Below are 27,249 nucleotides of genomic sequence, written 5' to 3' on the forward strand. Positions count from 1 at the left end.
AATATTCTAAATGGATATTAAACAATTTAAAACAAATTTGTTTAGTGTTGAATACTCGACGCTAAATGTAAATTGGTAAAGAAATAAATTTGCATCGATATTAATTATTTTCAGCGCCAATTTGTTCTGATTGAATAAATTAGTGCCTGGCGTTCGTCCCACGTCAGTCATCAAAAATGAGATTATCGGCTGAACATGACGTGGTCACGAATAAGAAACTCCGGGACGGGTAACCGGAATCGAGGGTTGTCCGGTTCGGTGGGCCTTTCCGGAGTTATCGATATTCCATGCAACAATGTAAATCTTTTCCATAATAAATTCGCCAGTAATAATATATCTGCGAGGAATTTGGATTTCGCCCGTAAGAGGATTTGAGATGATTGCTTATTACCGCGAAATAGATTCATTTGGATTTATATTTTGCCTTATTAATTGCTTCAAAATTGAGCCTAAATGGGTTTACTACTACTTGACATTAAATTAAATTTTAATGCTTAATTATAATGTCTTCGTTAAATTTCTCATCAAGGCCCCGGATTACTCCCGGAATGGATTAGGTCGTATTTGTTATTCATTTTCGCTTTTATGGGCCGTCAAGGGTGCACACTTTTGACGCTTTTGTGTGTTTTTTCTTCGAATAACGAATTTGTCAATTTAATTAAAACGATTTGTTTCGTTCTTGTCTCGGGGGCGAAGAGTTATTTATTGTGTTAATTTTTTGCGGATCTTGACGTTTCCTCCGCGGGCACGCCGTGAAAAATCGGTCATTTCTTTTCACAAAGCGAATTTTTCTCTCTCGATGAGGGATGAAAGTTTCGTGTGACGCAGATAAGTAATTAAGTTTGTCTTATATAAAGTTACGCGATCGTCCTGCAAGGGAGAAATTTTAATGCGAAATATCGCTAAGATAACAGAGGATGTTATTCGTATGGAAAGGAGCCGACTTGAGGAGATTTATTAAAAAAGTTTTAAAATACACCATTATTTTTCCTTGCCCTCTTATTCCGAGCGGCATCGGATTTATCAAAATTCGATGAATTTAATTCTTTGTGTTTTTGCAGGAGGAATTTGGCGAGTCGGCGGTACAGGTGAGTGCATTAATTGCTCCTTATTGTCGTCTGCGAAAATGAAATATTCGATTAGACCCAATTCGAAAGGGGCCAAATCTAATTGCTATTCCGTACACGCCTGGAAACTTGATTAAATTTGAAGATATTACGGAACGAAGAGTCCTTTTTATTTATTTATGGTTATATGAGAGAGAATTGGACTTATTAAATTTATCGCCGAGGGAGGACGGGAAAAAATGCCGCGATCGTCCGTAATATTCGAGTATTTATTTAAGAACCTTGGAGAAATATAATTCGCGAAGAAGAGATGCATGTAACATGTCGTACATTACGACACCATAACCATTCAACTTTGTAGGCTCGTAAAGCCACTTTTATGCCCCTTTTACATATTTACTACCCTTTATTTAATTCCCATATTCTTAGCGTTTTATTCACCATAACCGACATAGTAGACAATACAGCAAGCTTGATGGCGAACTCGAAACGTCACACTTAATCCTCGTTTAATTGCCTGCATTGGCCGTAAAAACGCACGTATTTCATCGCCCTGTCCCGAATTTAAATCAAAGCTCCAAGCAACGTTGAAGAAGTTGGTTTTAATTAGGTGCAAGTTTACATCACGGCGATTTATTCCAACCGGCACACAAAAATAACATAAATCATTCGGAAAGAAACTTGCCGGGGAAAAATATCCGGAAAGCGATTAAAAATAAATTAAGTGCCGAGAAAGGGGTTTATAAATTAATTAGAGCCAAGGGGGCGCTCCGCGGTGGGAGGCAAGCAAATTCAATTATTTTTAAAATATTGCCTCGTTATCATTATCGCCACCCCTATTAACCCCATGTTTATTATCCGCTGAAGGAATCGGATCGTGAGTGAATGATTTTTTCGTTTTGAGTGTTTCTTTGTTATAAATTGCCGATGGCGAGGAAGAGGATCCCGTACGTGCAGAAACTGCTCGATTTTTCCGATCGGCCGCGGCTTTTAAATCGGCACAAAACGTTTCGTTGTTGCACGGAAATCGGAGCTCGTGTCGGACAGCTTGCGCCGCATATTGAAAATGCAATTTATAAATTTTATTCAGAAATAATTGGTCAATTACCGGGAGCTTTTGTATGGAAAACGCATACAAAGTATAATTATTTCTGTTGTCCTGAAAATTGTAATTGAAGTTCAAACGTCGGGGAATATAAATAATGATTTACGTATTCAACGAACCGGAATCGTACCCCCATTTAAAGCGCGCACAACTTATTCTATTTACTTTGCATTATTTCCCCTGCCTTGCAAGAACTTTTCCAGTATTTTCCTATTTTCTTTCCCGGCCGTTACGCTCTTTTCAGACTCATATGTATTTTTCAATCTCCTACATACCTTCTGATATTAAACAGTCTATCTTATTTTCCTTGCCGAGAAATTTCATTATTCTGTATGATGATATATCTCGCAGTTTGCCTCTCGGTCTTTTTGCTTTTTCTTTGTTTCTTCCGGTCCGCGGGGACGCTGCTTCATTCAATCGTTCGATTTTTTGCACACTTCGACTTAAAAACGCTCCTTGCAATCGACGATATTTGTTCTACATGCTATGTAAAGTATGAAAATTGAAATATAAGTGGAGTGGCGGTGGTACGACGGGGGGTACGTGAGGCGCGCTCCATTTCCCTCCATAATACACACTTTGTATTCCGAACGAGTCTGCTTGAGATGGAAAAATATTATTTTCTTTACATCACTTCTTTCGGTAATAAGATGTCTGAAACGGGACACATTTTCCCCCATTTGCACCCCACCCCGGGTGCTTAATTCTCCACTGTTATTACCATCAGCGTTTTTTGATCGGGCCCTATTATGTACGTTGTTTAATAATGTTTCTGTAATGACATCATTCTCCTAAGTAGAACAATTGTGTTTTAAATCATTTAATAACAACTTTCCAAGCAGACCGGTTCTTTAATAATATACTGGAGTTTTTATTTTATAATGTAATAATGTTCTCTACACCGGGTGAAACCCCGTGCACGTCCGAGGACGGACGTGGCGGCGCTCCATTTCGCGACGGCGGCATTTTATTAGATTTTTATTACAATTTTATTTCGATCGCTTTTATAATTTTGTTGCATTGTTCGTTGTCGGATTCCGGGATGCAAGCAACAGTGTGTCGAAAAAGTGTCTCCGGATTGATTTTTAATGCGGCATCCGGGCCGTTCCGTCGCCTTTACGAGGCCGTTAATTGATTCGGTTCGGGCCCCCGGAGGCGGTTTCATGGGCGATTACGGCGCGGGCCGTCCGGTTGTGCAGCCGCCCCCCTAAAATTTGAAATCTAAATCTCATTCTCCCGGTCTGCTGCAAAATCCATTTCGTTTTAACTTGACGTTCAAATTGAATGTTTTGTAGTGCGGGAGGGTGGCGGCGGCGGCGGTGGCGGCGTCGGGGGTGTCGATCTCGGGCGCGCGACTGCGGGGGGAAAGTGCTCTTGATAAGCGTGATTTAGCAGCCCCGGGGATATTGATTTTTACGTCCCTCAGCCCCTAACCCGCTCTCAGTTTTATATGTCTGTTTTCTTACTGTAATAGCTCGGTATGTTGCGCGCGCCATGTCGAAATGAAGAGAAAACAGCCAGAGGGACGAGGAGGGAAAGACGGTTTTCATTGGTGTTGTGTTTCCGCGGGACGGAGTGGGAGAAACGGCCCGTACGCAAATACGGCCATTACGGACGGTGACATCGGGACATGGAGGCAATTGACGATTTTTGACAATGTGGGGCCAAGGGTTTAGGACACCGGGATTGACCGCGCGGGACACCACAACTTTGATAAGGGAGGGAAACGGGACCGGAAGTCCTAAGGGAACTAGGTACACTTCTAAGTATCTAAGTGGAGGTAGATAATCCGCTTTTAGTTTAATAATGTGCTTAAAAGGGTCTTTTTCTACAAAACAATGAAAACGCACTTAACTCTTTAATGGCCGGGCTGTAGATAATGCGATAATAACAAAGAAAGAAGTTTTACACGAATTTCCACAAGAAACATCTTGACGAGTTTTTATTTTCTAATTAAGTGACGAACTTCAGGATTAAGACCCTCCCCAAATCACTAAACTCAAACACGTATTTTATTACACACGGTATAAACGGGTGGGCTAAAGAATACTACAGTAAAACCTCCCAACAACGGACACCGATGGGGAATTTTTTGGAGAGATTTTAACATAGATAAAAATGTCCGTTGTGAAGGGTGTCCGTTATTCGGAGGTGCCCATTAAGGGATGTTTCACTGTATTCGGTCATCTTTTATACTCGTATTTTTTCTAATTTCAGTGCTGCTTTTTGGATTATTTTATGCGATAACGTTACTTAAACACCGGACCGATTTATGCAAGCGTCATTAATTTAATCCGCAATTAAATACGTGATTAACAAAACTATATTTTCTTGGAAATTTTGTCTTGACTTTTAAGACTTTTAACAATTTGTCCAAGAAAAGCTGACCGATTTAGTATTTTAGTGAGGGGTGGGTACAGTCACGGTCAAAAAGAATGACACCCCTGCCAACCAGGTTAGTTTACAAATTGCCCAGCGAAAAGATTTGTGAAAGAAATCGTAAGAATATTCTTTTATTGTGCTTCTTAGGGGCGCGAGCGTTTCGTCGAATTTCGTTTACTTTCTAATTATCTCCCCGGAGTCGATTCGCTACAGGCCCTTGGTAATTTATCTCGATTCATTAAAATAACCAGATTTTTTCAAAACGATTATCCTCATTTGAAAAGAATTTATCTCTCTAATCTACTAAATGTATATTTATGTTAATGGTCGTTTCAATTTTCCCATTATTTATTCCGCTAATTAACCGTTTTTATTTAATGACAGTAAAATTATACACCGCATACACACTTTTAACTAGATAAAGCCCAAAAAATCGTAGTATTTTAATTCGTAAATAAAATCTCGGAATCTTCGATGATCATAAAACGTATCCGGATCTCGTAGATTGCATCTATCTGGGCAATTTGACATCTTTCGTATATAAATTAGAAGTGCATAAATTTATTTAATACTTTGCTCGTAATTCATTCGTGAAGTTTATCGCTGCGCGTTGTTTCGATAACGTCGGGATTATTTGAATTCAGGCAAGTTTAAGTGACATAATAGATTTGCAAATTTATTGCAAAACACTGAAAGTTAATTACTATATTAAATAATTAATCGATTTTTACACAGTTTCACACACGCCATAAAGAGGTTTTTTCTCGATGGGGTCATGCAGACTTGTAGAATTTGTTCCATGAATTATTAACGTTTTGCGGAATTTTATAACGCAAAAGCATGTCTTAACGACGTCGTTTTTTCCTCAACAAGGCTCGAGTATGCACCTTTTACAATTTCTCGATTTATTGTTGTATTATTAAGACCGCGCCCAACATATATTTTAATAATCAAATATCCAATTACTCGGATTGTTATTGTGAAACTATAAAAAATAAAATTTTATCGTGACATAGCTCACTAAATTAAAACAGTCGTTGCGGACATTTTTATTACCCCGTAGCCTGGATCTAAGAACAAAGTATTTCATTTTACGTCTGGCCGTAATTTTGTTTAAACTGGGTGTTATCTCAATTTTGTCCTTATCTTTCGTAACGTTCGCTTTAGCTCGAAAAATTTTTGGAAAAAAGCTACACTTGCCGCAACTGAAACTGACCTTCTCGATAAATTTCAATTTATTGTCGTTTGACATTTGCGGTATAGTAGCAATGACAACCACTTAACAAAGCTATAAAATTTAGATAACTAGATCTGGAGGGAATTTACGCAGATCGTTCTTGTACGGGCTATCTAAACGAGACAAATTTACGACACTCGCTTTATCGATAATTAGCGGCTTCTGAAATTTTTTCTCTCAAAAAAAACTATTTATAGAAAATACCGGTAGAACTCTCTAGTGGAAGAAGTGTTATTAGTGTCATTTGCATGAATAGCACTAAATGACAAATTAACTAAGATGGATGGATGCAAGGTGCTGAGACGTGTCGCTTAATTAGACAAAAATTCCAGTTGGAAAAATTAAAATTTGTAATAAGAAAATATCTGAAATTGCACAAGATCCTCGATATAGTCACAGGCTTGATCTATTCTGTGGGAACAAAGTAGAATTAACGATTTGCCGTCGTGACAACTTTCACTACCCATATCTCATGTCCTTTGTTACATCAACAAAATTTTTAATTCCAAGCGCATCGGAGCGAGATCTTGGCACTTGATTCGAGCCCGAGCCTGACCTTTGCGCCTAATTAGACGCTTCATAATCACCGTTTCGGTGAAAGACGGCCACCGCATAATGAATCCTTTCACACAAGAAAAAGTATTTCTTTTTAATCAATTTGTGACATTTCCGTGTAAACAGTTTTACGACGCTTGTAACGTACACAGTGTATGTTTTCCTCCGGGAAAACTTAAACGACATGTCCCACTGTTGCATTCTTTATTAGTAAAACATCTCTTCAACTCAGCGTATTACATAAACGACGCAAATGGCATATTGTAAAAAGAAGAACATACAAGCTCGTGACATCGGAATGCCGAGTTATTTCTTCGACTTTATTGAATTTTCCTGCAAGTAATAGACCTGGCTGTCAGCACCACAAGAATTTAATCGATTTATGCATTTTTTCGGGGCTAAACTTTCGTGGTTTTACACATTCATCAATTGGGAAAAACGCGTCGAGCTTTTATTGCAACAATGGGAAAAACTTTGGCAAAGTGATTGCATGTTGGTGATTGAATTATTTTAATGAGATTGCGTGCGCTGTATTTTTACACAACGGTTGTAAACTTAAACACTTTATAGCGCTATTAAGGGTGTCCGCAAGCATCACATTGCGGGCCTATTCTTTCTTTGTTTTTTTCCCCCAACAATTGCAAGTGGTGAGCGGTCCGTTTCCGGATTCCGGCGCCCGGAAGATCCCTTATTTTCCGTCGATCGGCTCCGTGCGGCGGTAAACAAGCCGTAAGGGATCACGGAGGACAAGTGGCAGGCGTGGGTCGTCGTCGTGTGCCAGAAACCGTATAGAACAAGTGTATCAACACGTAGCGGGCGCGTGGCTCACCAACCTAACCGATGTCTGCCCATTTCCGGGACGGTCGTGATCCCCACGGCGCCGTTTTCGAGCCACGGCGTCGGGACGTCACGCTCGTTCTCACCGCCGCCCCTCCGGCGCTCGACATGGGACACCGCCGACACGCCGGCCACAATTAACACCCCGATAACACCCGAGGGCGGCCTGAAAGCCACTAAAAATCTAACAGTTTCATGCCTTTTCCTTACACACAACAATTGTACCGTGGTATTTTACATAAATCTATTCAACAAACACTGTGTTTTTTTTCTGAACTCCCGAATGAATGCATATTAAAATAAAATACTTTTATTGCGTGAAATATTAACAGTCTAATCCTCGAAACCATCTTGAAATCACCTTGCGGTGATCGACCAATACATTCGCTTTGAAATTTTTTGTCTATGCATTATCTTTGCCTTTTTATTGGCTGAGCGCATTGAAAAGGCATGACTCAGATTAGCTTTGGGTTGGCTCCACCCAATTAAATGCAAGGGATTTAAACCAAATAAAAATGTTTCGCGGTTTCAGGTATCTTTATTGTTTTAAATGCCTCCTTTCCATGATTACGTTCATTTCTATTTGAAGAATAGTAATTAACAAATCATAAAAAAAATAATGTGCTAAAAAATTAGGGAAAAATATTATTGCGGTTCAACAAGAAAGTCAAATAAATATTTTTTCTTTGCAATTTTAATTAAACAATTAATTTTTATTAAAACCCTTTATTAGAGAAAAAATATGAGGAGACGAAGTCTAGCTTATTTTGTGTGTTAAAAGTAGAATATATTCCTATGATCACGAAAAAAAAAGCAGTCAACCGTATGGGTATTTAAAAATAAATATAAAATCTTCGAAATATGGCATAAAAAGGCCCAATTTTAAAGACGTATAACTTGGCACTGAAAAGAGATATTTTTCTTTGTTTTTTTTATTGATTATTGACAATAAATATTACAAAGTCTTGTGAACTGCTCAAAAAAGAAGCTGACTACAACAAACAAAAAGAAATATTTAATACTTTAAAAACGTTACATTTTGGAACTAAGTGTAGACTGTTCACAAAACAAATGGTTGTTTATCAAGCTAAGATTTTAAGTTTTGGACTAGTTTTGAAGTTTTTGAAGCGAGTTTAGTCGATATTGAGTAAGGAATCGTCCGAGATCAAATGTTTTTAACTAAACTGATACATTTTTAGCGTCAGAAGAAAGCGACTTTAGGTTTTCGGCGGCAAGTTCTAAGATTTTTGAGCAAGTAATTATTTTATATAATTAAAATAATTAAAAAAAATAATTAATTAAAAATAATTAAAAAATTAAGTTGAAAGAAACGATTCCAATACAATTTTCTGCCCGGAGATGCAGTAAGTTTTACTCAAAAAAATTGGAGTTTGACTTGGCAGCACACAAAATATTGGTTCGAGAACTCATGTAGAAGTTCCATTTTAAACTTTTTGGAGTTCTTCAAATTTGGATTTTTTGTGAATTCCTCCGCTTTGGTCGTTTCCGGCCGAAATTTTTGCGGACTTGGCGGTGGCACGTCGCCGTGGACGGCGTTGCCGCCGCCGCCGCCGCGTGCGGAGAGCTTAAATGGCGGTCTGGGGCCCCCTGAGCTCGTCGCTGTGCCGGGGTGGGGTGCCAGTCATATTATTTATTCGTTTTTCATGGATTTTTGAGATTTAGATCGACGCGGGCCTCTCCGGATCCGGTCCGGGTTTGCGCAGCCGAGTCCGGTGGGGAAGTCGTCGGGGAGGGGTCCGCGCTTCGCGGCGCGTTATTCGGTTTCGTGCCGCAGCTGCGTTCATACAAGAGATCGGCCGCGTTCCGGAAACCATGCTCGAAGTGACCACGCGCCCGGAAAAATCCGGACTCTATTGAAATTGAAATTTTAAATAAGCGGCGAGCTGAAATAGTGAAGCTTTCCGGGTTTGGTGATTGTACTAGTGTGGGATTTAGTAAGAATTTTTCGTCGACCACGTGGACTACCCTGTGCTCGCCACAACGCTGGAACATTTAAAGCCTATCGTGGCTTCTATCAACACCCTTATTGGAAACTGTGAGAATATGGAGGCTACTTATTGCGTCGGCAGCGATGTAGATGTGTGCAGGATGTTTGATCAGTATTTGTACAAGGTACCACAAAAATTATTTCATTAAACGAACGGTGGAAAAATCCGGGGGAGAATTCCAATTCCGGGTGCTTTTCTCGTGCCGGCGTTGCGCGCGTTTCAGGGATGCAACTGAAACAATTTCAGCCTTGAAGAAAGAAAGGTCACTGACACAAACGATGATTTATGTTACCCAATTTAAAACAGGAAAGACCAACATTGTAATTATTTTGAAATAAATTTAAAACGCACATTAAGATTATTTATACCTAATGCATTTCTGTTTATTTATTATGATTTATTACCCGAACGGAAGACGATTGTTGTGATTTAAATTGGAACACCCGTTGGAATTTTTCCAAATCGCTTCAAGGGCTCTTGCGAAATTTTTTCATTGCATAACACAATAAACCATAAAAATCGTAATCATCGAACATAAAGACCTTATTAAAGTTTCACGTAATTGTCGTCGGGTCGCATTATGTTCCGGGAACTATTTGCAAAGCCGCAAAAGCTCCATGTTTGCATTTAAATGAAGTAAATATGGAAACAGTTGTTTGTACACAACTTCGGCTAAGGTAAATAACGCTCGGAACCCTCCCCGGATTCCTCCGGTGCGATCCTAAAGCGGAAGCGTTTATTTTCTAGATTATTACCGTGTGAATGAAACTCGCTATTGATTCCAATTCTCAAATCCAGGTAAACGAACAGATGGTGTTTGAGAAAAAACCATTTGCATAAATATGTCGTAGTGAATAATTTTCAAGCGACGGAAACCGTTAACCTCTTTTGTTTCAAGATGGTAAATAGACAGGTTTCGGACACGATTTTTCGACCATTTATGTTGTAATTCCCATTAGATGAAGTTTGAGCCAAGTACTCAATTTAAATACAGTTGTTAAAACAGTTATCGCGTAAACACTACCTATTTGTGAAAATTTGTTTTTACGATCTTTTGTATAGTCAATAAAGCGCGGTTTATTATTACAACTATATTCCGAGTTAATTATTATTTAAATGGTCCCGAATCCGGGAAAAAGAAATTCCGTCGTGAAAATAAACACAGTGATATTTACTTTATTATCACAAGAATTATCTTTATTTGCTCGGCAAAGAACTTAAGGTGGATGGGTACATAAACGCAAATATTAGCATTTTTACTTTTATGGTGACACTCGTCTAGAAATGATTTATTAAGAAAGTTTTACGGCACGCTTTTTCGTAATTTTAAGGGTGAGCGGTTATTAGTGGAACAATCAGAGGCGTCCCATGTAACCCTATCTTCCCCGTCGGTGGCCGGCATCAGATGGTATGCATGTGCTGGCATTAATCCACTCGATCGGTCCCATAATCGAGCTGGTGCCGAGCCCCGTGCCCATCTGTCGGCGTCTCCGATTCCACCTTTTTTTGTCTCAAAAATAATTAAAAATCGCGCGAGTTTTCTCAGTGTCGCCGGAATGCGGATCTAATAAGGCAATCAATAATCTAATCACAATGTTAGTCGGCAATAATAATTATGTAAATGGCCGCAACTAGGTTAGTGAGAGGCCGTATTTTACTCCGGTTGTTTTATGGAAGCGGTTGGATTTATGCCGTTTCAGGAACTCGTATTGAGAAATTTTCGGTTTCGAGACATGTGGGATGTCCGAGAAACCTGTTCAAAAGCCAGGTATCCATCAAAACACTGTGCTGGAGTTAATGCATCGGCCATATGGCCGATTTTATCGCGACCCGTTTTGAAAAACACCGAGTCGTGTTTTCCGGGGAAAAATCGCAGGATCAGGGGATAAGGGCTTTTTTCGTCCACACGGGCCAATTAAACAAACCGAAGGGGGGAATAACAGTAATTTATTGCCGGAGCAGTAAGATAATTAATAATTCTTAAGTGGTATCATTAATCATCTGGTAAAGAAAGTCAGATTAATCACGGCATGCCGAGGAAAATAATAATTTTATTGTTCGTGCAATAGAGCTATAAAGTTAACTTTAAATTGATCAAATCTTACGACCTCGATTACAAATTGACAAAATACATCACGTCCGAACAAGCCACCGCCGGGATAAATCGGAGCGGGCGGAAAACTGTTACCGCACATTTTTCCAATTACATAATCCATAAATCTGGACTTATCCCCAAAGTCAATATCTCCGATCGTGTTTGTCTTACAAACCAAATAATTGTTTATGGCATCAAACACAACAGTAAATTATCACACTTGGAGTGGTTGAAGAAATTTAATCTGGGACAAATCCCGTAATCGCCTCCATAAATCGCCACCGCCGTCGAATGAATCTTTCTCCACTTTTTTTCCACACTATTATATCCCTTATCGTCCACGTGTTCCAACTAAAAACACCCCTTCGACCGTCCGTTTCGCCTTATTTATTCATTGCGCGTCTCGGAGATATATATTTTCACTTCATACAGTCGATCAGAACAGACAATGAATTTTAATGGCGGCATTATAGCTCAAAAGCCGACGAAATAAAAGTCCGGAACTATTTTTACGCCACCTCCCATTGCAACCAGGAACTTTAATTCACCCCGCTGTTAATTATTACTCCAAACATCTTTTAGATTTCCGGGCAGATTTTTTACAAATAACTTCGAATTTTTTCAATCTAGACATTCTTCAATTCAATTTTTTTAAATAATTTTTTATTCAGGCAGAATCGTATTTCTTATGGTGGTATTCTCAAAATATCTCTGTTATTGTTAGATTTAAAGGTTAGCACGAGTGCTTTATGACAGAACTGTCCAATTTGCGATTCTCTAACTGCTTCTGTTAAAATAAGGGTTGCCTTTTGTTCGAAAATGTAATTTTTGTGATAATTAAAATCGATTTTAACTTGATTCGAATATTTTATTCGAAGATATCAATCACCTTTAACAAAATTATTATTTCGAGCTTGGTATTAAAAAAAAACAAGTGCAGAACATGGCGAAGAAAATTCTTGTTTATTGGAAGAAAATCATTTTGAAACTATTTTTGTGGGATCTCCTTACGGAATAATTGAGTTGAATCTAAATTATTTTAATTGTGTTCGAAAGAACTTTCGAATACGTAAAGTGCAAAATAACAGGAAGGAACACAATTTGAAAAAAAGAAAGCTATTGTGGGAGGACAAAAATGTAATTTGAAATAAAAATTACAAATTTGAAAAAACATGTTTTATTTTCACGGAATAATGTAACCAAAATGGAAAGTACTACAGTGTTAAACATTTTATTTATACAAATTTCGAGTTTCTGGCAAGATTTTTAGGGGTTATTTATTGTCACAGATAAGTTCTTCGTTTAGTAAAAACTTCAAAAACCAAAGGTAGAATTGTATACGTGATTTTAAGCACGAATTGCGATTTCAATTATGTGTTAAACGATTCTAGAAGGCCCGGAGCTAGGTCCTGGACTCCGGATTAGAGTCCAGATGCTTGGAATAAGTTTTGGATATTTATTATAATTTTTTCAAATTGTGTCTTAAAAATCATTATTTCAAACGAGATCTAAGAATTCCGGGAAGGATTTTATTAATCTGGTTCCCGACGAAATTTTTATATGACCTTCGTACATTTAGTTCCGTGAGGTTCTACGAAAAAAAATAAGGAGGATTTAATTATTTTTTCGCTTCCGAATTTCCAAACAGCTTAGACCGGAATTCGACCGGACTTGAATCAGAAGTCCCGGAGCGATTCTTGGATTTTGGGCCTTTTCAAATTTTTCTGCAGCATTTATATTCATTTAAATTTCTTTCATTGCGATTTTTGTAATTTTTTTGATTAATTCCGCGAGGTTTTGCAATTTCTTTCGCTTCCAAATCGTCCGGAGTTGATTCCGATTGTGTTGAGGGTCCGAGTTCGGTTTTGGGGCGGCTCCGGGCCCGGAAGCGAGTCCGGTGTGGTGAAATTCCGTGTCGGCACGCGTAATCTCGTCTCGTAGTGTCGTGTCTGTCTCGATCGATTGAGTCGTTTAGCGGAGTGCGACCGCAGGAGATTAGTCCGGGGGCCGCCTCCGTAAACGCGTCCGTGGCGGCACGCGACCGCTGTCCGCCTCCGCCGTCGTCCGCCCCCACCTCTCCAACAGGTGTCGGATGTCTCGTCTCGATGGACCGCGAAAAACGCACGCAGCGCTTTTGTTGCAACTTTCCAGATCTTTATCGATAAATAACACGAATTCCGGAGTGCTCGTTTCGCCTTTTAAGGCAGCAGCTGAAAACTTTTTTTTCTCGTCGTGGATTTTTTTGAGTGCGTGTTCATATTGTAATGGGTGCTTGAATGACATCGGCTATGAATTATGTATGGGTCTGTTCTGGTTTATTATACCAGGACGGGCATTGTGCTGTCGAGATTCGCGATGGTCGGAATGCGTTGCCCAAATCCGTCGCGACGCCTTTTTTAAGGGCTTGGCATTTTTACACCTGTGGGAATTTTCTGACCGTTGACCTCTAATCGTGTGCATCTAGCGTGGGAGGAACCAGTTCCACGGACTTTTTTCCGAGTTTTATTCCGTATAATTATATAGTTTTTGTTTTTCCATCGTCAATCATCTCGATAACACTGATTTGTAGGACGGTGCGTTACTTATCTCTTTTTCTATCGATTTATCTTTGAGTGTAATTACCGGACGGGGATTTATTGGTGGACCATCAATAATCATTCTGTTTGTTTTCGGCATGATTAACTATTTTAGATGTTCCAAGATTTCAATTTACCACAACAAATTCCTTAAATAACTAACATGACTTTATGGAATAACAATAGAATAGATACCATCTCGGGGCCGGAAGAGACTGAAGAACAAAGGAAGTTCGTTAATGCGCTTTCGGGTCGTAACAAGACCAAAATGGATATTACTGGAAAAAATACCGAATGGTAATACGGAGATCCAGGAATGTGATTAAATTCCACAATTTCACGTTCCGTTTTTTGAAGAATTACAATAGAAAACACAAAACGAAGCCAAGAAACCTAAATTATTTTGGATTCAGGTTTTTAGGATCGAAAAAATTCAAAATAAAATCTCCGATTCTTAAAACGATTTTCATTCATTTTTCCACTCCTGGAGAACACTTAGATGTTCGTGATTGAATTTTCAGCTGCATACAGCAAAAATCTGGGTGCTGTTATTTCTGATTCAAACGGAAATGCTTATTTAATGCAAAACAAATAAACTACTTCAAAAAATTGAAATCTCCCTGCGTACGAGTGTATAATTTTTCTGCAGATTTTTTTTTAAGTATATATTAAGTTTCTCTGACCTTTTTCGGTCAATAGGTATATATACTTTCTGAGTCAGTTTCATTGGATTTGTACTTATTTAGAGTTGAATCACGCTTTAAAAGTTGATTATTCAGTTGAAAAAAAATCGAATTCTTGTTGTGTAAAAATATGTATCTGTATTCTGCATTGGGAAATCGAGAAATTTGATTAAGTTCTACAATTTTATGAATCATGATAAGATTTTTTTTGGATACAACAGAAACTCAAAAATGAAGACAGGGAATCAAATATGCTTTTTTTCGTGATTCAAAGGAAACGTATGAGACAGCTTAACTTAATACCATGGATTCATGGGACTTTATTCGTTCTCTAGTTCTGTAGAACATTATAATAGACCTTATTGATTCTTGAGGAAAGATTTGATTGACTTTTGTTTGGTATACAACGAAAAAATCTCGACCCACGTTATAATAGATCTTGTAATGTAGAATTTAGAGTGATTTTTTATTCAGTTGCAGTATATTTGCAGTACAGTCACGATAAAAAAGAATGACACCTCTACCAACCACCGGATAGCAAAAATCTTCTAGGTCATAAATTTAAACGTCCACATTAAGCGTATTTATTGAAAAGATTTGTGGCTGCGGTTTTAGGGTGTAATTCTTCTTGATTGTGACTGTACGTACGTACAGGTACCTATTGAGAGTTGAATACGATTTGAAACAGAACTTTTCAGTTGGTTACAGTTTTCTATGCATAGCTTAAAGTTGGTTAATTTTTATCAAAAATTTCTGTGTATTTCGCATTTGTCCAGTTTTATTCGACTTGGTGGCAATTGAGTGTCCAGTAGTCCGATTTTGTGCTTGATTTGTTTTCTTTTCGTGCTGTTGAAGCGTCAAACGTGAAATTTATTGTAATGGTCCGTATCTTAAGTGGCCGAAAAGCCGATAATGGAATTGGTGGTTGCGTATTTTAAATGCATTTGATAGATTTTAAAGTTGGAGTTACGACGTCGTAAAAATTATCTCGTCGGTGTCGTTTAAGAAAAACTCTCGACCGTCGCGAATTAACCGATTGAAATGAAACCGTCGCGCATAAAAATTGCACAAGCTCGGGGGTTCAGCCGGTCGAATCATCCCCCTCTGATCGCTTTGTGCTGTCCATTTATTGGTTTTGTTGTGGCTGGCCGTTGTTTTTTTCATTTGATTCGGGGTCTATGACCCGCAGCCTCCGGCGGTACATTGTACTACCCTATGACCTCGCATACCAACTATACCTGTTCTCTTGGCTGCTGCTCGCTGGTGCCTGTTTGTACTTGCCTTCGTCTCTGCCCTCGCCAAAGCGCATCGATGAAAAATGGCCACGTACCGGACCCGGAGCACGGATTTTTCCGGGCCCGGAATTGGGCTGTTTGACTCGCAAACGCGATAAAAGTGCGTTGGTGCTAATGACACGCGAGGTTTTTTAAACTGGGGCCATCTCTTTGTTGTACAGCATCTTCACCGTGCTTCCAGTAGAACCGGATTCTTGTAGCCTTCAAGGTCGCGACGAAGTGCTGCCTGAAGAGTGGCCCCTTTTCGGTTGCGTGCCGTGGACTTGGAAAAGGGTCTGGACTTGGCCACGGCATGCAAATAAAAATACATTGGACGCCGTAATTTATACGAGTCTGAATTGGTATTATTATAATTTATCACACTGTTAAACGTTTTAATTAAACGTAATTAAGAGTCAAGGACGCGGGCTTGGGAGGGAAGGAGACGCTGGCTCGGGATTGAAAACTGGAGACTTGTAGAGAATGTTTCTTGAATACATTTTCGCTTTAAATTATATGGCAGCTTTCAGTTTATATTCGACTTTATGCAAATTCGCTTCGTAAATTATTTAAGTTATTATCATTATTTTTTTATTACGAGTGTAAGTGGGAATATGTACACAATGTTATTGTTGTGTGAACAGATAAGAATTCTGGTGGTACAGCACGGGCCAAAAGCGCTTTTTTAACGCCACATGCCATTTTCAATCTTATTGTTCCTGTTATTAGATAATTATCTCTTAATTTGATCGGTTTTGAGGTGTAATTATTATGAATACGGCCATTGTTCACTCATACAATAGACTCTAACTTACTGTAAACACGGTTCTTATGAAATCTATTATTTGAAATTGTAATACAATAAATCTATAAGTTTTTTTATAAATTTCCAATTAGGCTAACCATAGGTTGGGCTAACAAACAAATCAAACATATATGGAACTAAACTTGTTTCATTACAAAGTGATTTATATCATTTATGTCTAATTAAAAACTTTTTTGTGTTACGAGTCTTTTATTTTCATATTATGTCAGACGTTGATTGAGTGTTGCGAGAAAATCAATCGAATTTAGTTGGAAATGCATTTTTTAGATAAACTTTCAGGATTACTGGTTTTAAAGGAAATGCTTTCAACTTTTGAATACAAAATGGAACACTCTGCATATTTTTACATCTAATTACGTCGATTCTGAAGGAAAGTAGATAAAATCCGTCAACACATAATTAATACCTGGTTGCTGGCAGTGTTCACTAAACCTTGCATCAAAAGACGATAAGGCGTGCATTTTTGGAAAACCGGGAGTTTTTTTTAAGTTAGTAACCTGATCTTAGAATAGAAACAGTAATTTTTGAAAAAACACACTCTCTTCAAATAAAATTAGTGATTTTTGCTTTGATTCCGTAAAATTGTCTTATACAGGGTGAGCCACTAGTGGGTTATTGCTGACATGTCTTAAGATACAAAACCAAGACTACTACTCGGAGACTGTTTAATTTTTAAAAACATTAAATGAATCAACATTGGTTTAGTATTATTGATTGCATATTAACAAAAATTCGGAAATAACCCACTATTGACTCACCCTGTACAAAATTATGACAGCAGGAATTTTCGGAAAATTTTAATTTTTGTCTTAAATTGGTGCAATTCCAGCAGAGCTTGAATCACGGTTCTATTTTTGATTGTTGCGTCTGTTTAAATTAGGTTTTATTGAGCGAAATTGGAATCACTTGAATCGCTGTTTAAAGATTTTAAAAAAGAAAAATTGGCCGAGGATCTGCAGATTCGCGTGCGGCTTTAGCGTGCCGCTGGCCGATTTGTCATTGGCTGACGTTCCTAAAGATTCAAAATCTTTGATTCGATATTTCGCAAGAAGTAATTTATTTGTTATCGTAAATATAACAAAGTTAAACTCCAATTACCGCAAGAGTCACGTGACTCGCCTCTAGTGCCCTGTGGTAACTTTCTATGATCTGAATTAGGTAACGTTACACGGTGGTTACATAAAAGGTGCGTTGGCGAAAATGGTTTGTTACAGTCTATTGTTGTGAATTTTTGTTTTGCGTTTAAGCGAAATCGGGAGAAAATAAGACGTAATTCGCTTGTCTCACCGTGAGTTCGCTCCGTTGACGTTATTTTAGGTAATAAAGGCCTAAGTGGGTACTTTACGTCAAAGCGAAAGTACTAATATGCGCAAACATCGCATCTTATGCGTCTCTCCGGCTTGATGTTTGTGAAATTCTCCTACAAAGTGTTTATTTCTAATCGCTGGATTATTAATGTGTTAAACCGTGATCAGAATGGAATGTCGACAGTTGGCCAATAAAACTTTATTTATGTTTAATAAATGTTGAATCGTAAATAGTGAATTCCCCCTGTTTTTCTCGCCCAAAAACCGTGAAAATCGCTAATTGCGCTAACTGATCAGTGATTTGCATGAGTGTGGATAATTTAGAGCATGCAAGCCGAGACGGTTGTCTTATAAATGTCAGTTTCCATGTTTGTTGTCGATTTATTTATTCATAAATGTGAAAATCGCTCCGAGCTGGTCGTTCAAGTTTCTACTTTTCTCCCATGTGAATGTGACTTAAATCTCTACACAATCGTAATGGGAATTAACGATTTCGTATGCATAGCCAATGGTTCGGAACAAATCGATTCCGTGCAGACGGAACAAAGAAAATTAATTAATAAAGAGTGCCACCGTTTGGAAATTTCGGACATTGGATCGCACTTTGCGGCCGTTTTTTATTCAGCGTCGATCTATCGGTTTTGTGAGATTTTATCGCCGGCGCATCCTTTGCGAAATGAGTTTTGCACTCCCTTTTTACCGGCGAAGTTGCGCCGTAACTACTTTTATAATGTATATGGAACTCATAAAACTTCGTTTGCTTTACATTGTTCAATTTAACTTTAAAACTCCGGGCAAAAAGATGAAATTATTTTGAAACGAATGGAATTTACGGAGAACAATTCGAATCGAATGGAATTTGCAAGTTTCAGGCGTCCTGTGATTACTCGTCTCCGGCGTCCCTCGAAGGGCGAAAAAATCTCTCGCTCGATTCCATCTAAATTAAAATAATGACTCATCGAGAGTTGGCTTAATGCAATGTTAAAAATGTTAATTCAACGACACAAAGTGGATTAATTTAACAATTGCCTTAGTTAAAGGGTTAAAAGATGCAATAAAGGTTGGCCGGGCTGTAATTTTAAACTCATGAATACGCCTCGGGGGCGAGCAGGGGCGGCTCATCTACCTCTCTTTTTCCAACGCGCGCCGCCGCCCGGACTCGATACACCCGGAATATTCGCCTTATCCCGCTGAAATCCAATTATGACTTGATTTATTACTAATGCTTTAGAAGCCGGGGATGCTAGTGGTGCGGTGGTACATTTACTATTCAATTTAAACGGTTCCACCGCCCCCTGCGAAACTCTACAACTTTCAAATCGGACGAATTATTACTAAATTGATTTCTCCAAGTACACGCGAAACTAGACCGAATAGCAGCAATGACAATTTTTTCAGTAGTTGGTGACACTGATGATATAACTGTTCAGCGAATAACGTTTCCACTATTATCAACCATAATGGATTGTTACGACTTGTCATGTTCCATTGTACACGGCAACATTGACAACAGACATGTCGTGCAAGATTACTAATTAACTGTACAGGTGTTTTATTTACGGCTTAATTAGCTTTTTGTCAGGTTTGTAATCAAATTAAGGGAGGAATCTTAATTCAATCTTGATTGGACCCTCTTCAAGTGACAGCGCAGTACAGCCGGCGTCTAAAGTAACGTCCCCGGGGACTTTCACTTCGGCGGCGACTGTACACAAAAATTGTAGAAAATAATAATGTGTTGGCTCGCGAACAAATCGGTTCGTTAACTGAACGAAATGTAAATAGATTTAAATGTGAAAAGGCCGATCTATCAGAATGATCGCTCTGATTGCATCTACAAGTGTATGTAGGCATAAATAGGCGAGTTTATCATCTGTCAGTAGTCTTGTTAGAGCGTTAGTTAATTATGCAGATCGAGGAAGTTGTTTTTTATTTTGTTACAGATTGTGGGTAATTTTCGTGTCAGTTAAAAATGCATCCATTGCCAGTGAGGCAAGTTATTGTAGCACTGGGAACGCCACCTGTGGGCGATGAAATAAATCTTGAGCCAAATACGGGCGACCGCAAGTTTTAGTTTAAATAACGAATCGGTTCATTAACTAAAAGGAAATGTAAACAGGTTGTAATGTGAAAGGACCTATCTATCGCCCGTATCTAGTTGATTGTATGCGGCCATAAATAGGTGCACTAATTGTCTGCCAGAAGTCGCAACCGCGGATAAATCTCACTTTTCTCGCGCGTTTTAAATGTTTAATAATCAAACGGCAAACGAAAATAAATCACGGCGGTTCTAATGCATGTAATCATGTAAATTCCCGTCCTCTAGTTCATCCATCATGTGAAGCGTGACTCTCGGACAAATTGCCGCGGTGTTGGAGGTGCAGGTATAGAGCGGGCCGCGACTTTTCAACCCCGGAAAAATTTTATTTCGTTTTTTCGGACGCCGGTGTTGCGTCACAGCGACGAATAAATATCACATAATTAAAATTCATGGCTACATAAATATAAATAAATGGATTAAATGGAGACACAAAGTCAACGTAATTAAAAGTGTAATGAATATTAATGGGACTCGTCGCGCAAAAGAACGCAAAGTCTCGCAAGGGACGGTTTTGTCCAGAGATTTTTACAAACAAAACAAGTGGGGTGCAAGCACCAATAAAGTTATTAGAAAACCATCAAGCGTCGACACACTACAATAAATTTCATTATAAATATGGATTTTTCCCATAATGTACTATCGATACGAAGGAGCCAACAACTCATAAATTACCTTCTCTTTCACCTGTCCTTTCTTTTCAACGCTGTAATCACTTTTCGAGTGTTTTTTTTCCTGTCATAGATCATAGGTTAAACGTGAAATTGAGGTGTAAATTATGTGTAATTTGTAAGAAAGTGAAATGTGTGTCTACCGAAAAAATCGTGGCATAATTTTTCAATCAAATAATTTCATAGATAATTAAGGTAATTGCGCAAAACGTAATTAAAAGTTTTTTACATTCTCAGCCATTTTAGAAAAATATCAGAGATTACGTGGTCATAACCCTCTATTGACCCACAGTGTATATTTTAAAAATTGTCGAAAAAAATCGTTTTTTTGCGAAATTGGGTTTGTTGCGGGCCGAGCAAAAAGTTTGAGTCGAGTTCGGCAGGAAGTGAAATGTTGGGTGCCCCTGGTCGGCTAAATCCGGGAGAGGGAAGCACGGTCGATAAAGGAGGGCTCAATTTAATTGAAATAAACATGACAGTATTTCAAAGCGCGCTCAAATCTAATTAAGAATTTGCGATTATTTCATGAAAGTAAATTGTATTCTTAATATTCGAGCTTTCGTAGTAAATTTGTTTAACACGCGGGCCCGTCCTGCTAGGTCTTTCCGGAAAGTTTCTTTGATGGCCAATTACGATGATTAAAAAGTTGGGCTTGAGTTCGAAAAAGTAATAAAGTCTTTCAAGGTTCGCCGATATTTTTTCCCCTAATTACGATCGATGAGTTAACTCATTCAGAAACCGAATAGTTTTGCGCGCGCGCTCGCTAATTTGAATTTACAATATTAAGATCTCGAGCGGAAGTTGTTGCCGAATTTCCAAGTGGATTACCGTGTGCGGTCTCGCCGCCTCCGAGGGGAAAAATCAAATCTGCATCCGAAAGCTCGCCGAGCTTAAAATTCGGACTTTCACTCCGATATCTAATTAGAGATTTACAGTTAATTACTTATTTATGGATTTGTACGGTTAATGGATGACGTGATGTTGCCAGATGGCTGGGGTTTTGAAATTTTTCTTGTTTCGTTTGTTCAAGTGGAAGCCGTTGCGCACGTTTCTGTCACCGGTTACATCGTTACTAAGTGCAATTTCGAACTCGTACTGAATAATTAATTTCAATCGTTCGCGGTTGATGTGATCCGTTGGTGCGGAAAAGTAGACGACTCTAATAGGACCGATGGCCGTAATCCGATGGCCGCCATAACCATACGAAAAGCTGATTATGGCAAAGCCAGCGAAACTTGCACCAAACTATTATCACGGTTTTTAATCGAAACTGCACTTTGTGACGCATAAATTAATTACAACCAATACGTACATAGAAACAATCAATTGGGCAGAAAAGGACGGAATGAATACTTTTAGCACACCATACAGGATGATTTTTAGGCTTTTATTGCAAGCCTACTATGATTTTTTGAAAATGATGATTAAAAATAATTATAAACAGTTTTTTCAAATGGACTGACCTTGTTTTTTCAAAGGGAATCAAAAGAACATCAACTTTTATGCAGACCTTTAGTAACATCTTCTATATCTATCTCTTACAGTTTTTTAAATAATTGTAAAAAACAGAATTTTAGCTCATTATTTTCATTTTTAATCAAGTAAACTTTCGAAAAATACGATAAAATTGTGCTATTAATTAAAAAAATGTCCTATTTGTTCACCATTTTCATTCAAGAAGTTCAATATTCGTTGTCATATTGATTGAGTTACTTTATATAATTTACTAAGTTATAATAAACTATAATTAACTATTATTGCTTTCCTGCTTATTCGGTAATGAACCAGCTAAAAACTAAATAAAATATTGAAGTTTGACAATTGTTGACCATTTTGCAAGGTCTACTTGTTTAACTTTTAAAATTACGAAGTAAAATCCGTTTTTTGTGATTTTTTTCAAAAACTGTAAGAAATAGGTATAGGACGTATTGATAAAAGTTACCATAAATATCGATACAATTTCAATTGCCGATAAGAAAATCGGGTCGTTCTGTTTGAAAAAAGTGAGTTATAGCAGTTTCTTGAAAACCATTTTGAAAAAATCATAGTAGCCATGAATTTTGACAGTTGACATTTTCGAAAATTCTAGAAAACTCTTCAAACCTTCGGTTATCGGATGCAAAAAATTATTCACTTATTGCGAAGGGTTCAAGGGCTGTGATGTTTTAGATTAATTTTAACCAAAAAATTGGCAAATGTCAATATGTCAAATAAATCGTGTGGTATTTTAGACAAAAATTATTCGACCGCTACTTCAGTGAAGCGTAACCTGTCGCTAGCCAATTCTTTTTTCAACGACTGTACTTAAAAATGAACCCAAAACTAAAAAATAAAATTATCATAGAATATTACCTGATTTGCTCCAGTGAGCACAATTTTCTCGAATGTACAATTACGTAATTAATTTTTTTTCTAGTCGTATTTTTTGCCAAATTTTTAGAAAGGACTCCAACATCTCTAAAAGATCAGTGGTAACGTTTTTGATCTCGGATTGAAAAGATAAGCACTTTCTATAATTAATATTTGCGATTTATCTTTTCCATATCTGTGTATCACAGAAATAGAGCAAGTTTCTCGTACCAGAGCTCTTATTATTACTTCAAGTCGCTTTCGACATTTTACAACAATCTCAAGATCGGATTATATTCATTAAGACTAACACAAAAATGCGAAATAATTAAGACAGTTTTGCATTCCAGAAGAGTGCACTTCCGTCTCTACTGACGTTTGCTATTACAGTATTTACGGCCAAGTCAAGCATACAGCTTGCAAAAAATATAATTAACTGAAAATATGTCTTTGCGTTCTTAGTGATTTTTTGGAGAAAAGGGATTTGTCAGCGCGTCGTTTTTGTGTCGAATTTTAATTACACTATTTATTTATATCCCAATTTGGCTTGTTCATTATATTATAATTTATTGCGAGTATTTAGCAATGAAATTAATGTTGTGGAATGAGCTATAGGCTAAAATTTATGGATCCGGGAAAATCTCATTAAGAATGAAGTTGTTGGGTTTGTTTGGGGGGGTTGGGTGGCGGCGAGGGAGCGACTTGGGGAAACGGAGGGTGGTGGCGGCGCCCGCTCCCCGCAGCCCTCTTTGGCGTCCCGGTTCGCGGAACGAGAGTTATGTAATCGATATGAGAATTTGAATACTTTGAATTGTATTAACTATGCGGAGGGGTTTCGGCGATAATGTTTTGGCATTTTTTGGGCGAACGGGAATGTTTTTTCGATTGGGGCGAAAATAAAATGTTTCATAAAGCTTTAAAAAGTTTTTTATTTATGTTGTATTCTTTTGATAAACATCGCCGTTTCGTTTTATTTGGTAAATATACATACAATCGAGCAACTTTCGTAATGTCTGCTTTTTATGGGATTCATAAATTTATTTATACAATGTTATACCTCGGCCTTAGATATTATGCGATTAATAAAAAGAGAAATACTCCGGCGTGCTTTCCACTTGAATTGCAAGTGCATATTTACATAATATTTATGTAGGGACTCGAACGGTTTTTTCTCTTGTGTTCTTTTTCGATTCATGCGAATGATTGACGTCGAGTGTCGCCACTGCTTTTGTTCCCAGCCCTTGTACTACAGCACGAGTGATTTCGAGAACGCACTCTGGAGGACGCTTTGTTTACCAAAAAACAATAAACAAGTGTCCGATCTTTACTTCTTGTCAATCCCGACCCCCGACAAACTCTTGTTAAGATGCAAATTCTCTATTGGCTCTTCCTGTTGTTTAGCATTTAATGTAATCATCGTAATTCCAACCTTAATTGGTTAGATTATTACCGTTTGACCTACTCAATATACCGCGAGTCCGAATGTTTCATTCGATCAAACTTTAACTTTTTTTAATTACGACGGTAATTAGGTACCGCCCTTTTAAATAAACACGGCCTTTGAGGCATTTTTTCTCGTTTCTCGTCGACGATAAAACCGGTAATCTTGCAGGACGGTACGCTACCCTCCCACTTATTACGTTAATTTTCCAAACTGCTGGCTTATTATTTAAATTCCAGTCCCTATTGTGAGCGCAAGTGGCTATTACTATAAATAATCATAGTCGTTGGACGGAAAAAATCTCGCTGCAGGGTTCATTGTAACCTAAACTCGAAAAAATTGCTAAATCGATTTCAAACCGACTCGAAAACCATCACCAATTCTTGAAGTGTGTGAAATTTTAAAAAATGTTGGCCAAATAAAATAAATAAAATAACTTATTGTCGGTTTAGATGAGACGCATACAGGGTGCCCCAAGCCTTTTGGTCCGAGCTAAAATAAATATTTCTAATTGATCAAAACAGTTAATTTATAGCGTAAACGTTAGAGGATTAAATATACTATTGAATTTTTTAAGGTGTGGCTGTGGAAAAACAATTGAAAAAAATCTATAGTTTGTTACATAGCAGCCTTGATCACCCTCTAAATTCGCTTGTCTTTTTTTTTCTTTTAAATTGTTTAAAATGTTTTGGTTTTTGTTTTTTTTGTGTTTCTGTCCCAGATATCTAGAGAGAGACGTTGGCTGACGTGCCATCTGTTGGCGGGATTAAAAAATATCACTCTCGATGAATCACTCCGGTGTGAGAAAGCCGAAAGGCCATCGTTTCAACTCTATGGACTTTATGGCAACGAAAACACTCATATAAAAAGATTTACGACACGAAAATAACCCAATGTAATGTCTTTTAATTTAACATGTCGACATTATTCTTCTCCGTGAAAGTTATTGCTTGTAACAAAAACGCACCCTCTTCGCGTGGCCGTAATTGAGGGCGGTTTTTCAATTTTTCTCGATGAGTGAGAAAAAGGGGCAAATCGTCGATTTCCTCCTTGGAAGAGAGAAAATTCAACCGCACCATCATTTTCACCTGAAAAACTTAATTTAGCTGTCATAAACACGTAATAACATGTAATTAACTTTATTTATGTCAGCTTCACCCTTTCTATTTTAACTCGAAATAATGATAAACAACACTTAATTAAGTGCGTGTAATTATAGGTTAGACAAACTTTGTTTCAGGTTCTCGCTTCACACCGCCGTTTCAACATCAATTTTTCAGGCGCGAATGCTGAAATTGGAACAATTAGGGGCGTTTAGCCATTACACTTGAAAATTAATTGAACGAGAAGAAAACGTTATTTCTGTTTGATTTATCCCGTTAAGTCGTAAATAAAATAAAGAGAAAACGATCTGTCATTAGTCGCCGAACACGTGTCGTGAAGGTGCGAACAGTTCGATTAAAATCATCGCCTAAAGCTCTCAAAGCTCCTTGCACTTCCTGCTGAAAGCCTTTCCATTCCAGCTCTTAAATTTTCATATAGTCGGCCATCATCAATTTTTCATCCGGTCACAAAGGCATTTTTTGCGTCCAACCTCGATAAATTCGCCAACAATGGTCCACTCCCGTCCACAATAATAAAAAAAAACAAAAGACCGCGCTCGTTACGTTTTATTTAGATTTTTAATTTTTCGGGACGAACAAGAGAGACGCGAGTACTAGACGCGCCACCAATATTTAACGAGGTTATTAATTGTTCCGTGTCCTAGAATGATGTACGATTTTTATTTGAATAGAAACACAGCGCCGGAATAAATGAAATTGCGAGGAGAGGAACGGCGCTGCCGCCACCATGCCGCCGTCCTTTTCTTCACATAGGTGGTTTGGGGGCGGTCGAACAACCCTCGCGAACGAACGAACGGTCCGCGTGTTTACTTTTAATCTCTCATTGTTCAAACTCTCGACATTTATTTGTTTTCGGGACTCCTGCCGGCGGTGGAAAAAAGAACGGGAGAAAACAGAATATTAATTAAAATTGTAATTGCGTTACGCTTCCGCGAACCGACCCACACTATATACAAAACGAAAAAAACAAAAATCGGAAATGTGGTTCCCAGACGTGCTATTCTATTGCGCTAAATATCACTGCGCAAGCAAAACTGTCAATGCGGCAATATCGCAAAGGTCAGCCTGTATGGTCCAGCCGAGCGAAACGGGAAACCTTTGCAATAATTATTAGGAAATTTCAGGCGGTCCAAGGACCATAAAATAACCCTAATTCGCACCTAAACCATAACTGGCATAATAATAACAGTGGAATAAAATAATTGATAGTAATGCAAAAAGCAGGCGCGTAAACGGTTATTTCTTCGTAACATTAAAATCGGAATTAGTAAATGGTTTTAGAAATGGTTTGAAAACTTTTTAGAAATGATTGTAGTCGGAACACTAGTAGTGGTAAACTTATATTTTTGTTAGGTGAGAACAACATGTAAATGGTTTTGTAAATGGTTTCGTAAATGGTTTCTTTTATACACTTCACTATCTATTTTCATACGTAGTTAGCTAATTACTTAGATTTTTTATTTTAACAAAGAGATCTGTGTCTGTAAATGATTCTAGAAATGGTTTGCATTCTACACATAAAAATGATCATTTTGAAGCAAATGCCTTTTTAAAATCAACTAAATTTGTAGTAACGACCCCGAAATTAGCTGCATTAATGGTTTTGAAAATGGTCT

At 37.9% G+C, this 27,249-nt stretch overlaps 1 protein-coding gene across 4 annotated transcripts in view; it reads left to right on the forward strand.

Annotated features, from left to right (window-relative positions):
• The window catches only part of LOC663375 (TOX high mobility group box family member 4), a 76,977-nt gene that overhangs the window by 41,784 nt on the left and 7,944 nt on the right, over positions 1–27,249 (forward strand). The window contains exon 2 of one of the 4 annotated variants that reach the window (XM_008200075.3): positions 1,062–1,088. The exons of 1 other annotated variant lie outside the window; for it this stretch is intronic. Coding sequence is in view for 1 of the 3 variants with exons in the window: in XM_008200074.3 (XP_008198296.1) it covers positions 9,248–9,316 (69 nt within the window). In the remaining 2 variants the exon portion in view is untranslated. Of the gene's footprint in view, positions 1–1,061; positions 1,089–3,730; positions 3,927–8,941; positions 9,317–27,249 lie in introns of those variants that run through there. 2 more of the 4 variants (XM_015983635.2, XM_008200074.3) reach the window with 2 other exon arrangements.

Source organism: Tribolium castaneum, chromosome 2, assembly GCF_031307605.1.
Source record: "Tribolium castaneum strain GA2 chromosome 2, icTriCast1.1, whole genome shotgun sequence".
NCBI lineage: Eukaryota > Metazoa > Arthropoda > Insecta > Coleoptera > Tenebrionidae > Tribolium > Tribolium castaneum.